The 15,358-nt window shown below is 36.4% G+C and overlaps 1 protein-coding gene across 2 annotated transcripts in view; it reads left to right on the forward strand.

Moving 5' to 3' along the window:
- The window catches only part of ZNF711 (zinc finger protein 711), a 51,315-nt gene extending 38,296 nt beyond the window's left edge, over positions 1–13,019 (forward strand). The window contains exons 6-10 of one of the 2 annotated variants that reach the window (XM_075538717.1): positions 2,138–2,275; positions 4,507–4,644; positions 5,474–5,521; positions 9,743–9,886; positions 10,349–13,019. In XM_075538717.1, coding sequence (XP_075394832.1) covers positions 2,138–2,275; positions 4,507–4,644; positions 5,474–5,521; positions 9,743–9,886; positions 10,349–11,529 — 1,649 coding nt within the window. In that variant the 3' untranslated portion in view covers positions 11,530–13,019. The remainder of the gene's footprint in view (positions 1–2,137; positions 2,276–4,506; positions 4,645–5,473; positions 5,522–9,742; positions 9,887–10,348) is intronic. The other variant, XM_075538718.1, reaches the window with a different exon arrangement.
- Positions 13,020–15,358: the final 2,339 nt, after the last annotated feature.

The raw sequence follows: 15,358 nt of genomic DNA on the forward strand, positions 1-15,358 counted from the left end.
CACCCACTTTTCTGTTATCTGTCCCCCAGGGAGGGGGTTATATTTAGATCCCTGTAATTGGTTCCCCCTTTCCACCCCACCCTCCCGGTATCTCCACTCTCACCACTAGTCATGAAGGAATCATCCATCCTGGATTCCCTGTGTTTCCAGTTCCTATCTGTACCAGTGTAGATCCTCTGGTCAAGCCAGATTTGTAAGGTAGAATTGGGATCATGATAGTGGGGGGTGGGGGAGAAGGAAGCATTTAGGAACTAGAGGAAAGTTGTATGTTTCATCATTGCTACACTGCACCCTGACTAGCTCATCTCCTCCCCACGACCCTTCCGTAAGGGGTTGCCCAGTTGCCTACAGATGGGCTTTGGGTCCCCACCCCGCACTCCGCCTCATTCACAATGATATGATTTTTTGGTTTTTGATGCCTGATTTTACTCCTAGTATTTCAAATAGCAACAGATTCATCCCTGGTGAACCAGTTTCAGCGTAGCTTCAAGACTAAGAACAGACTACAATGAATGAGGAGACTGCTCACTTCTGAGTGATTAGTCACTGAAAACTTTATGCATAACCTTGAAATATTTCAGTTAGTAGTTGTTGCCATCCAGTTTAATATAAGGCTTGATATGTAAGTGTGATATGTGTTAGAAGTTACTATTTCTCAGTGATAACTGAAAATTTCAAGTGTGACATATACCAGTTTTCTTTTTTTTTTTTTAACAATTTATTGGGGCTCATACAATTCTTATCACAGTTCATACATATATATACATCAATTGTATAAAGCACATCTGTAGTCTTTGCCCTAATCATTTGTTTCTCCTCTTTTCTTTTTTTACATTTTATTAGGGACTCATACAAGTCTTATCACAATCCATACATATACATATATCAATTGTGTAAAGCACATCCATACATTCCCTGCCCCAATCATTCTCAAGGCATTTGCTCTCCACTTAAGGCCCTTGCATCAGGTCCTCTTTTTTTTTCCCCTCCCTCCCCTTTCCCCCCTCCCTCATGTGCCCTTGGTAATTTATACATCGTTATTTTGTCATATCTTGCCCTATCCGGAGTCTCCCTTCCCCCTTTCTCTGCTGTCCCTCTCCCAGGGAAGAGGTCACATGTGGATCCTTGTAATCAGTTCCCCCTTTCCAACCCACTCACTCTCCACTCTCCCAGCATCGTCCATCACACCCTTGGTCCTGAAGGTATCATCCACCCTGAGTTCCCTGTACCTCCAGCCCTCATATGTACCAGTGTACAGCCTCTGTCCTATCCAGGCCTGCAAGGTAGAATTCGGATCATGGTAGTTGGGGGGAGGAAGCATCCAGGATCTGGGGGAAAGCTGTGTTCTTCATCGGTACTACCTCGCACCCTAATTAACCCATCTCCTCTCCCAAACCCCTCTTTGAGGGGATCTCCATTGGCCGACACTTGGGCCTTGGGTCTCCACTCTGCACTTCCCCCTTCATTTAATATGGTATATATATATACATATACACATACATACACACACTTATATCGTTTTTTTGGGTTTTTTTTGCATGATGCCTTATACCTGGTCCCTTGGCACCTCGTGATCGCACTGGCTGGTGTGCTTCTTCCATGTGGGCTTTTTTGCTTCTGAGCTAGATGGCCGCTTGTTCACCTTCAAGCCTTTAAGACCCCAGACACTATCTCTTTTGATAGCCGGGCACCATCAGCTTTCTTCACCACATTTGCTTATGCACCCATTTGTCTACAGCGATCCTATCATGGAGGTGTGCAGTCAATGATATGATTTTTTGTTCTTTGATGCCTGGTAACTGATCCCTTTGGGACCACTCGATCACACAGGCTGGTGTGTTCTTCCATGTGTACTTTGTTGCTTTTGAGCTAGATGGCCGCTTGTTTATCTTCAAGCCTTTAAGACCCCAGTCACTATCTCTTTTGATAGCCGGGCACCATCAGCTTTCTTCACCATATTTACTTGTTCACCCACTTTGGCTCCAGCCGTATACCAGTTTTCTTGACACTTAAAATTTTATCTTTAAATATTTCCCTAAGTGAAAATCTTCCTTATATACACTTTTATAGATTATTATATACATTATTTGAGAGAGTTATTCCATTAAATCTAATTTGATGTGTTTTAATTTGTAAGGCGGAACAGAAATTGTCACAGAGAGTGAGTACACCAATGGACATTCTGTAGCTGGAGTGCTTGACCAGAGCCGAATGCAGCGGGAAAAGATGGTTTACATGGCGGTTAAAGATTCTTCTCAAGAAGCAGACGATACCAGTAAGATCATTAACAGGCACTCTAGAGTCTTACCAGAATCTATCATATATTCTTTGAAAAATATAGCAATCTATTTGTATAAGCACTGTTTCTTGACAAAGTTCAATAACATAAACCTGATCCATTAATGCACAAAATTTATAAGGGAAGGGTCCTGTTGGCTACTTATACATACATGTATCGTAGAAATCTGCATACATACAAAGAAAATAGCATACATGAGATGTTATTTATCATACTATACTAGGAATTGTGGGTGAAAGATGAAGGTTTCAGCTCCCATGAATATTTATAGCTTTAGAAACCCAAAGTTGCAGGTTTACTCTGTTCTATAGGGTTGTTATGAGTTAGAATTGATGTGATGGTACTGCATTTTTCACTCATACTAAGGAATACAGAGATGGGAAGCATTTGTAAGAGTTCCTGAATTTAAAAGTTTACCAATACATAATTATTTAGTATCTGTTTTATGCTAGGCTTTGTTAGAAATGGTGCATATATATTATTTCATTGAATTCTCACAACTTGTCTCCAAAGTTTGTGGTATTATCATTGTTGCATAGAAGGAAAGGAAAAAGACAGTGAAGCAAATGAATTTTTCCAAGATGATTATGATATTAAGTGGGGAAGACAAGAATTGAACCCATTATCTTTCTACCTTCACAGCCAGTGTCCTTTCTGTATGGCGAAGAGCACTCTGGATTCAGTAGCAGAAAGTTTAACTGGTTGTTTCTTCTGTGTCTGAGGGGTTAGTTGAGTGAATATTCTTCCAAGCCAAGCCACCAGGATCTTTACTTAGTATATTATTGATGGTTTCCAGGTAGTTGCTCTCTTTGGAGTCTGTACCACATAGGAAATAAAGCTCTGCATACTTCCTTTCCTATTACATTTTCTTTATGAAGGCATGGTTTTTTTTTGTCTTCTTTTTACCGCAGTGTAGGCACACAGGCCTTCTGGAACATTGCTAAGGTACATTGCCCTGCAGAGAGAAACACTACACAGTTTAGTCCTAGAAGGTCAAGTACACTTCCCTACTTCCCTGCATTAGTTTCAGCACAGGACTTCACTCATGCTGCACTGTGATCCCTAGTCCTCCACTTTCCTTCCCTAGAAAGCTAAGGGGAGTTGAATTCCAACTCCATTTAGGAAAGAATTGATGGAAAGAATTTCTATTTCGTCTTTGAATTCTCCATTTTTACACATTGGTCAGGAAGAGGGCACAGTGGGAAGTGGGAGACTGAAGCTTAGATGAACTGAAAGCAGAACTCCATGGGGCAGAGGAGAATTTAGACAAGTGTAACTTTCTGATTGATGGAAAAAAGCCTAAAAGAGGAACATTACCCCTTTCCTGGCAATTCTATTCTGTAGTGAAGAGATGATCCAAGTATTTGAATTAAAAGCATACATTAAAGGAGTGGAGAGCAGGGAGGGAGGGGAAAAAGGAGGAGCTGATACCAAGGGCTCAAGTGGAAAGCAGATATTTTGAGAATGATGTAGGCAACAAATGCACAAAGTGCTTGACACAATGGGTGGATGTATGGATTGTGATTAAAAACATGCATTAAAGTAAAATTTCCGTTCTATAAGTAGGCAGATTAGTTCATGTAAACATATGAAACATGTTGCTAAGTTTAAATATTTCCCCTAATCTAATACTAGGGTCTTTCGTTGCTGCTGCTGTTGGTTTGTTTTAAATAAACCTCACTTGATGCTTTTTCTTTCCCCTCAGTAAGTTCTCTTTTAAAATCTTGCCTCTTGAAGGGTATCTGTGTATTCTTGAGCACTAGTATCCAAGATTACTATATATCTGTATATATTATACTAATTTATAAAGTTTCTTCAATTACTAGTTTTAGGCTTTATTAGATTTCAGTTACACTATGTGGACTAGCCTGCACTACTTTTTAGTATTGTTTCCATGGGAAATTCTGAGTATAAAAAAGCTGTTCAGGGCACGAACTTATAAAATGCCAACCCTTCAGAAACTAATAATTCTTGATGGACTTGGACTATAAAATCAGTCAGTACATTTCAAGCACACATGTTTTACATAACCAAGAGCCATAGGACTAAGAGAAGAATAAGAATTTTCTTAAATAATTATTTCCTAGTGGCACTACACATGGAAAATATCTAATATATGTTTTATAAATTAACTAAATTAGAATCTTAACCGTTGAAAGATTTCAGATGTTTGAGGTTATAAACAGACAATTATTTCTAAAATTTAGGTTGCGCTGAAATAGCAGATGACGTTTACATGGAAGTCTTTATAGGGGAAGAGGAAGAAACTTCTCTCCCTGAGACACAGCTTGAGGACTCTGATGTTAATAAAACAGTTGCCCCTGTTGTCTGGGCTGCGACATATGGTAGGACACTGGTATTTTTTCACCCGATAAATACATAACATGTATTTCGTTAGCCTTTGTCAATTAATGGCTAATGCCATCAGGAGTTGGCTAATACGATAAAATGATTCTTGGTAGACTAATTCAACTCTAGATATTTTTTCATGATTTTCCTAGCACATAACTAATATTACTTAAACTGATCTCACTTACTGCATTTTTTTAAAGTGGAGTCTATTTTAATTCCAAATTAGTGGTGCCATAAAAAGATCTTTTTTACTAAAATAGGAATATGCTGTGAAAACAGATTCTCGCCCTTTTGGAAAATCTTATTTCATATATTCAAGCCAAAATAATAATTTGGGATTTTGAAAAATAATGTAAACACAGATGTCCCCTTTTATAAAGTACACATGGAAGGTAAATTCTCAAGTTACATATTTTCCTTTCTGTTTATCTCATTCCTAGTTAATTGATAATATATTCCAGGCACAAAGCTTTAGCTTAAAAAAAATTAGTGCTCAAATGCATTAATTAATCTTAACTTGGTTCTGTTAAAGGTTCATTCATTCCCCATTCATTTATTGAGTATCTCCAATTTTGAGGATACTCTGCAGAAATATGTAACCAGCTTTTATTTAAAGTGGAACTGTCCTAGATGGTTAACATTCCCAAGGATGCTGACAGCAGCTTTTATTTTTAATATATGAAATCATCTTATTCATGTGAGTGGGAAAACTCAAAAATTTTTGAATCAAAGGAATGGTTGTCAAAAGTAAGATTTTAATAGATTACAATGTGATCTGCTAATAATCAGCATATCAGTTTTTGAATTAGCCTTTTTTTGTAGGAGATGAAAGAAGAGTCTCTCGACGGTATGAAGATTGTCAAGCATCAGGTAAGAGAGCATTATATATGAAATTTAAATTAAATATCTAGTTTCACAGTGCTTGGTTAATGACGAGTAAGTAGTGTGTCTATAGATACATCTATTGACTACTCATCTAGTTACATAATTGTCTTTTTTGGAATTTAAATCATTTGTAATTGGATATGAAGTGTGTTAATCCAGGTGCTTTTCGTGTTAGACCTTTATATGTACATATCAAACAACTTAAATTGGGGTACATAAAGCATTGCTACAGGAAAAAAATATATAAATTATTTCACAGAAAAAATTTGTTACAGATATTAATGAATTTTTAAAGTCTCTGGGTAGAACTGTGGTTATTTTACTGGCTAACAGATTTATATAACTTAATAGATAACCCATCTCTGTTAGCTTAATTTGTTTGGGCTTTATAAATTCTCTTGTACTGTTACGTTACTAGTTCTTATTTTTCCTTTAAGCAAAGACATTTTGCCACCGATTTCTGATTTTTCTGTTTCACTTTGAAAAGTATTCAATGAGAGACATATATCACAGCATATAAAATAAAGTGGCATTTTTGTAGGTCTATATTTCTGAAGAATGGACTATACTGTCCGCTTCTAATGAATTAGCCACAGGAAACTTTATGAGTAGCAGATAAACATAGGCTGGAAGATGAGCCGCTCAGGTTGAAACTCCAAAATACCAAACTCGCTACCACTGAGTTGATGCTAACTGGTAACACCCCTCTGTGAGTTTATGAGACTGTAACTGTTTACAAGAATAGAAAGCCATCTTTCTCCCAAGGAGCTGCTGGTTATTTCGAACTGCTGACCATGAGGATCACAGCCCAAAGGGTAACCACTATACCACCAAGCTGCATTCAGATTGATCGGAAGGCACTCAAAGTAAGATTGAGCAAAAGCTGCCTTTAAACAGTAGAGTCGGCCATAATAACATGGATGGAGCAAAGTGTTTAGGAACTTCATACACTGATAGGTCATGATTCAAAAGGGTAAGAAACAGCTGCAAACATAAGTTATTAATGGGAACTTGGCATGTATGAACCCTGAATCTAGGAAAATGAGAAGTTGTCAAAAACGAAATGGAGTAAACAACATCAATATCCTAGACATTCGTGAGCTGAAATCAAATCAGGCAATATATGGTTAAAATTCCAGGATTACCAAATTCAAGAGGAATGATGTTACATTCATTATCATAAAGGACATTTCAAGATCTACCTTGAAGTACAATACTGACTGTGATTACACACATCTAAGGACATCCACTTCAACTATTCAAATAGAAAATTTTATCAACATCTTCAATCTGAAATTGATCAAAGATGCAATAAGATGCATTGATATTTATTAATGGTTGGAATGCAAATGTTGGAGACAAAGGGAACGGTAGTTGGAAAATATGTTCTTGGTGATAGAAATGGCTACAGATCGCATGACAGAATTTTGTTATTTGCAACAACTTCATTGCAAATACCATGTTGTGACAACATAAGCAATGTCTATGTTGCTAGATGGAATGCACAGGAATCAAATTTATAACACGTGTGCGAAGAGAAGGTGGAGAAGTTCAATATCAGCAGCCAAAATGAGACCAAAGGTTGACTGTGAAACTGACCATTGATTGCTCATCAATCAGTAAGGTCATTAAAGCAAGTGCAAAATAGAACCTTAAGTTTATCACACTTGAATATCAAAAACATCTCAAGAATTTGTTTGATTCATCGAGCACGAATGACAGAAGACCTAGATGACATCAAGGACAGCATGCACGAAAATAGCTAAAGCGCATTGTAAAGACAGGAAAGAAAAAGACCCCAGTGGATGTTGGAAGAGACTGAAACTTGCTCTTGATTATAGAATAGCTAAAGTCCATAAAAGAAAGAAATGAAGGCTAAACAGAACATTTCAAAGAACAGCTCAGGAAGACATGGCAAACTATTACAGTAAAATGTGCAAAGGCCCGGAGTTAGGAAACCAAAAAAAAGAAATAGCATATCTGAAGATGAAGGAACTGACGAAAAACTCAAGCCCAGAGTTGCAATATTGAAAGATTCTATGGATAAAATAGTGAACACTACAGGAAGCATCAAAAGAAGATGAAAGGAGATCACAGAGCTACTGTACCAAAAGAGAACCAGACAACGTTGCACCGTTTCAAGAAGCAGCATATGTTCGAGAACCAGCGGTACTAAGCAGAAATGAAGACATTAGCCAAAAGCAAGGCTTTCAGAGTTGATGGAATTCCAATAGAGATATTTCAACAAGTTGACGAAGCACTGGTGGCACTGTATTGTCTATACCAGGAAATTTGGAATCCATTGAAAGTGATCCACATTTTTAGCCATTCCAAATAAGGTGACTCGACAGAATTTGCAAATTATCAAGCAATAGCTTTAATATCACATGCAAGTAAAGTTTTGCTCAAGATCATTCAACAATGGTTACAGAAATAACATCAACAGGGAGCTTCTAGTAATTTAAGCTGGATTCATAAGAGGACAGGGACATGGAATATCATTTCTGACATGAGATTGATTTTAGCTGAAAGCAGAGAATACCAGAAAAAGGTTTGCTATGTGTTATTGACTGTGAAAGTGCATTCAACAATGTGGATCATAACAGTCCAGCGTGGAGAGCATTGAGCAGAAGGAGAATTTCAGGAGACTTCCTTGTGCCCATTGCAGAACCTGTACATAGACCAAGAGGCAGTAGTTCCAACAGAACAAGGGAATACTTAATAATAATTTAAGGAAAGGTGTGCGTCAGGATTATATACTTTTACCATATTTATTCAATCTGTATGCTGAGAAAATACTGAGAAGTTGGATTATATGAAGAAGAATGCAGCATTAGGATGGAAAGTCCTTAACAACCTGCAATATGTGGATGACACAACCTTCCGTGTTGAAAGTGAGGAGAACCTGTTGATGAAGATCAAGAGATCCAGTCTTCAATATGGGTCACCATGCAATGTAAAAAAACAACAACAACAACAACCAAATTCTTGCATTGGATCAAGAGCTACCATGATAAGCGGGGAAAAGATTGAATTTGTCAAGGATTTCATCTTACTTAGATCCACAATCCAAATGCTCATAGAAGCAGTAGTCAAGAGATCAAATGATGATGCATCTGGATAAATGTACTCAGGACCTCTTTAAAGTGTTGAAGAACAAGGACGTTTCTTTGAAGATGATGTGCTTGACCCAAGCCATGGTATTTTCAGTCACCTCATAAGCATGTGAAAATGAGACTCTGAACAAGGAAGATGGGAGAATGGATGCATTTGTGAAGAATATTGAATAGTAAAAGACCATGTCTTGGGAGAAGTGTACCCAGAGTGTTCCTTGGAAGTCAAGATGGGTAGGCTTCATCTAAAGTACTTTGGACACGTTTACCTGGAAAGAACATTCCCTGGAAAGGGGGGGGACATCATATTGATAAAGCCGAAAGGTTGCAACATAGCTGAAGACTCTTTATGAGATACATTGGCACAGTGGCTGCAACAATGGGCTCAAACAAGCAACAGTTGTGAGGATGGCACAGGACTGATATGTTCTGTTGTGCATCGGGTCACTGATTTGACAGACCCTAACAATAGCTGCAATTTCTGAACTAAATTGCATAATTCTAAAGCCCAACTTTAGGAACTATAATTTTATTAATAACTGTTCTATATGCACAGATGCCTCCTTAATTGTAATTATTCTGTCCCATTGATGTTAACCCCAAAGTTAATTTTAGTAATTTTCTAATACTTTACACACTAAAAACTATTTTAAGCCATATATAGAAGTCTGTTTATTTGTTAAACATTATAGATAACCACAATTATGATATTTGTTCACTGAACTATGTATGTAGCTTCAAAATCTCTAATTGAATCAGCTCTCATTGGTCAGAATTTGGTTTCATGTCAAGATTTTGTTTCTCTTATATTAACTCACTTTATCAGCTTATTCCATCTGGGTGAATAAATGGGAAACTGGGATATGATAAAGTTACATTTAGGTAATATGATCTTCAGAGTGTTGCACGAATGTGTGTGAGAGAGAGAGAGACACTGAGAGAGAGACAGAGAGAAGCACACATGAATATTAGTATACTATGAAACTTAATATTGCCAGGGCAACTTGATAGTATGCTAACTTCAGTAATTCATCTAACCAGAAACAAAAAAGAAAAAAATATATGTAATTTAATAATGTATCCATTTTTTCAGGCAATAGTATTGACTCAGCACTAGAAAACAGAAGTAGCACAGTAGCACAGTACCTTCAAATTTGTGATAGCATTAATACGAATAAAGTACTTAAACAAAAGGCCAAGAAGAGGAGGAGAGGAGAAACCAGGCAGTGGCAAACAGGTAACATGTTGTGCTTTATGAAAATTATAATGGTTTGAGATGTGTAAGTATATTTTTTGGTAACTAAAGGAATATATAAGTTGCAGTATAGTCTTACTCAAGTGTTATGTTTGTATATCATATAGGTAATTTTGTTAATTATGTGACTGGTATTTAGTAGAATTTTATGCATTTTTCGCAAAAGATGTTAAAGATAATTTTCAGGTTGGTTCAACAATAAAGGACACCTGCTTCTGGTTTTGAAAGTGAATGTGATATAATATTTTGGCAGGTGAGGCCCATAGTGGAGTGCCATTCATTATTTTTTAATGAGCTAGCTTATTGTAAATGGATTTTAGAGTAAATTTTTATCTTAAGGGATTTTATAGTTCTCACACAGTGTCAGCTAATTTTAGTACCTTTGTTATAAAACCTTACAAAAATAGTCTTTGACCAAATGTTATAACTTCCTTTTTTATCTAGCTGTTATAATAGGTCCTGATGGACAGCCCTTGACAGTATACCCTTGCCACATTTGCACAAAAAAGTTTAAATCCAGGGGATTCTTGAAAAGACATATGAAAAATCATCCTGATCATTTGATGAGAAAAAAATATCAGTGTACAGATTGTGACTTTACAACTAACAAGAAAGTGAGTTTCCACAACCATTTAGAAAGCCATAAGCTTATAAACAAAGTTGACAAAACCCATGAATTTACAGAATATACACGAAGATACAGAGAGGCTAGTCCTTTAAGTTCAAATAAACTTATATTAAGAGACAAGGAACCGAAGATTCACAAGTGCAAATACTGTGACTATGAAACTGCAGAACAAGGACTGTTGAACAGGCATTTGCTGGCTGTTCATAGTAAAAATTTTCCTCATGTTTGTGTTGAGTGTGGGAAGGGTTTTAGACATCCTTCTGAACTAAAGAAGCATATGAGAACCCATACTGGTGAGAAGCCATATCAATGTCAGTATTGTGTCTTCAGGTGCGCAGATCAATCAAATCTGAAAACTCACATTAAGTCTAAACATGGCAACAATTTACCCTATAAATGTGAGCACTGTCCCCAAGCATTTGGTGATGAGAGGGAGCTTCAGCGTCATCTGGATTTGTTTCAAGGACATAAGACACACCAGTGTCCTCATTGTGACCATAAGAGCACCAACTCAAGTGACCTTAAGCGGCACATCATATCTGTCCATACTAAGGATTTTCCTCACAAATGTGAGGTTTGTGATAAAGGTTTCCATCGTCCTTCTGAGCTCAAAAAGCATAGTGATATCCACAAGGGTAGGAAGACACACCAATGTAGGCACTGCGACTTTCAAACGTCAGATCCATTTATCCTTAGTGGCCACATCCTTTCAGTCCATACTAAAGATCAGTCATTGAAGTGCAAACGGTGCAAGAGAGGGTTCAGACAACAAAACGAACTCAAGAAGCACATGAAGACCCATACCGGAAGGAAGATCTACCAATGTGAGTATTGTGAATATAGCACTACAGATGCGTCTGGCTTTAAACGACATGTGATATCAATACATACGAAAGACTATCCACACAGATGTGAGTTCTGCAAGAAGGGATTCCGAAGACCGTCAGAAAAAAATCAACATATTATGAGACACCACAAGGAGGCTCTTATGCAGTAAGAGCAATATGAAGAAAAAACTATTTCAAAGATATGTTATTTGGGAGGAATATCTCATGAACTGTTTCATCTGGTTTTAAAACTTGATATTAAATCATAACTTTACATTCTTTGTATTGACAGGGGACCTCCTAACCCTTTGAAAATTACTTAAATTTAAGAAGCACCATAGAATGATTGGAAAAACTAAATGTTTACTTAATTGCATTATATGCATAGTTCAACTATAGATGGAAAAACAAAGACATCTGCTTTATTTGGCTGGTCATGCTAAAGACAAATGTTTCCGAAAAGAATTTATATTGAGTTTAAAAATGCTTTGCTGTGGCAAGCAAGCCTCAATTTTATGCAATTTTAGAGGTAAGGTGGGAAAAGGAAATACAGCTCTCCATCAGTCACCTAGTCATTGACCCTTTCATATTTTATCTGGAAGTTGAATTTCAGAACTGATAAAATTTTGTGTATCATTTTTTTAAAATTCCACTGGAAAAGTTGACATTATTTCAGTGCTATTTAAAACTTACTTCAGAGCTGCTAATATTTTATCACAGGATAGGATGTTTAAAATACATTAGCATTCTGTGAAGTCTAAGGAATATATATCTATATATATACCTATATATAGGATATATATCACTTTTACATGATGTTCAAGTTGATGTTCAGTATGGCATATATGATGAGAATATATTTGAGTCAAATGTGGCTTTCTAAAGTATATGCAACAGTAATGTTGTAAACAAAGTCAGCACTATATTTCCTAATGACATAAATATTAAATTGAGAGAACTCAGTTTTCTTATTCAAATGTTCAAAGATTTTTTAGAACAGTCTTCATAAGGATTGATTGTTCTAGTGTTCTCTGATATTTAAAGGTGCAATTTTATGCCACTATTGGGAAAAAGGGATTTTTGAAATCTATATACCATATTATTAACGTGCATTTTCAGTACAAGGCAGTATTTATGCAGTATTTAATAGACACTGCTGCCAAGAGAGTTTGGAAATTATCATTCAGTTTACAGTGTATAAATTTAAAATATGCATCCTTTTAACAACGCTTTGTGTTAGCATGCTGCAAATCAAAATGGCGCTTAATATAACAAGCTGGTTTAGGGCAATTTCATGAAAATCCTGTTCATAGATGTAATACATATGATGTGTACTTTAAAGTTTTAGTTGCTTCATGTTTATATTCAGCTACTCAACATAATTAAAATGTAATTTTATTTTATACTATATAGTGATTTTGTTTTTAAAATAATGTTCACCCTTCTGTTTTTGCACCAGACAAGAATCAGTTCCTTGAGAATAAATTTTTTTAATCTTTCTTAACCTCAGATTCTTAAATTTGGAAAATCTATGAGAATTGCGTGTTATGTGGCTGTAAATGATGTACACGCTGTAAAATAAGATTGTCTGTTAACGTGGGATTATTATTTTAAATGTTTCTCATTGAAATGAGCATACAATAAAATGCGTTTATTGCACTTCAAGGCTTTATGAGTTTATTTAAAGCAATGTTGTAATGTCCACTCTTTATTAAAAGACTTTTCACTTAAATTTTGCTCCTTGGTAATCCAGTCCTTTTGTCTGTAATGCTTTTAAATTTTGTGTTGAAATAAACATCAACTAGGAATTTAAATATTTATGAGGACTATGCCATGATTATCTGTCAAGAATGTATGATTTAAGCATACATTTTAAAACTTTGGATTTTTATTATAGAGAAAATCTTAAAGCCTTACCTTAATCACACAACCCTGAGAAATGAATATATCAAATTATCTTCTTCATCTATTCAAAGAGAAAAATACTGAGCCAAATATTTGAGATGGGTTTCTGAACACTGACATAAACATTCTTTTATACAAACAAGTAAAGTCACGTGCAAGTATCCACTGCTTTTGGAAAGTTTGCTTTATGCGGCTGTGATTTATGAAAGACCTACATTACTACCTATTTTTATGAACTGAAAGGAATATGAGGCAGATTTTCTATGAACAAAAAAGACACAAAGTGAAATAGCATCCAGCGTTTTTGTTCAGTCAGCAGCTCTAGAAGCAGCTTGAGTCCCTAGCAGCCAGGGATGCTGTCGAGCTACTTCTCTGGGAAATGCACTCAGCATTAAACTGCTGTAGTTTTGAATGATGTACATGAGCACCATATGTTAGTATCATTTTAGGTTTTTATGTGTTATTTGATATAATTAGTTGGGTCATTGAGGGAGGCTCTGAGACACTCAATATTTTTCCCATATGAATTATTCTTAATTGCTTTATGCCATTTTGGCTTTAAAGGTTCCATACGAATGCTCTACTTTTGAGTAACAGAAAACCTACATCTAGGTATATCCAAAGGGGTACCCTCCCAAAACCGGAAAATTTTCAAAGCTGTGTTTAAGTTTTTTTACAAAACAACCTTATTACCTTCAAAGTAGTCTCCATTACACTTAATATTTATGTCAAACCTGCGATTACATTTTTGGAAACATTTTTCAAACTCCTCTGTTTGGATGGCTGACAGCACCTCCCTCTTTTTGTTCTTCACCTCTCTTAAGTGTCAAATCGCTGTCCTTTCATGCTCCTCTTCATTCGCGGAAATAAAAGGAAGTCGCACAGAGCTGGGCAGGTGAGTAAGGTGTGTCGGGGCACTGAGATGGGTGCATGAGCCAGTGCATTTTCTTGGCAAACCCAGTTCCCCATCTGCCTCAAGTCGGACTGTTATTGCCACACAGTGTTATGCAATCTTTTCAGAACCTCTAAATAGTAAGCTTGATTAACAGTCTGACCTGGTAGGATGAACGCCAAGTGCACTGTGAGTTTGCGTTTTCGTCCAGGAAGTGGACGGATGTCCAGAATGAAGTTTGTCAATCATTGACATTTTTCCCTTTTTTGAAACAAGAAAATCATGTGTACAATTGAGTTTTTCTCATAGCGCTGTCCTTGTAAGCTGTGTTCAACATCACAACAGTCTCTGCAACGTTTTTTTCTCGAGCAGGAAACAAAATTTCACAGCTGCATGCTGTTCTCTTTAATCAGACATCACAAAAAATAAGGTCGAGTGAAACTGCTGTTACAAAAAAATTCACTGTGACCAAAGGGAATTTTCCCAGCAATCGCCACTGGGTGCACTAACTGAGAATGAGTTGCTAGATGCTTTCCTTGAGGGAAAAATGGGTGCTATGAAAGTTCCATTCCACTCAGTACAATTCCGGTTTTGCGGGGCGGGGTACTCCTTAGCATTTTTTAAAACTTCAATTGGGTGATTAATTACAATATATACTTGAGTATAAGTGACCTGAATATCAGCCAAGGCACCTAATTTTACCACAAAACAGCATAAAAATGTGCTGAAAAAACTCAGCTTATACACGAGTATATACGGTATTCCTTGATAACCAATAACAAAGTGGAAGGATCTACACAGTAATTGATAAAAGTATTGCTACTTGGATAGCAGATCATATATACATGGGTTTATGCCAAACAACACATGTTTAAATTTGTCTCTACAATCACTGGATGACTGCAGACACATTTTCTCAGTAATAACTTATCAATGTTTGGGATGGATGCCTTACAAAAAAGGTCCACTCAAAATACTGGCATCTGAGGAACTATTGGGTCAATTTAATTCAAGGAAAAGAGATCAGTTCAGAAGATTTTTCATGACTAATATTGGAGATTACAGAGAGGTAGTCTTGATGGATTTTTCTCAAAATGCATAGAATGATAAGTTTTAAGAAAATTGAGAATTACATTGGTGAATACGGGCCAGGAAAGTAGTTACACTGAGTACTTTTTTCCCCATCATTCTTTGAGGGAAGC

This window comes from Tenrec ecaudatus, chromosome X, assembly GCF_050624435.1.
Source record: "Tenrec ecaudatus isolate mTenEca1 chromosome X, mTenEca1.hap1, whole genome shotgun sequence".
NCBI classification, from domain to species: domain Eukaryota; kingdom Metazoa; phylum Chordata; class Mammalia; order Afrosoricida; family Tenrecidae; genus Tenrec; species Tenrec ecaudatus.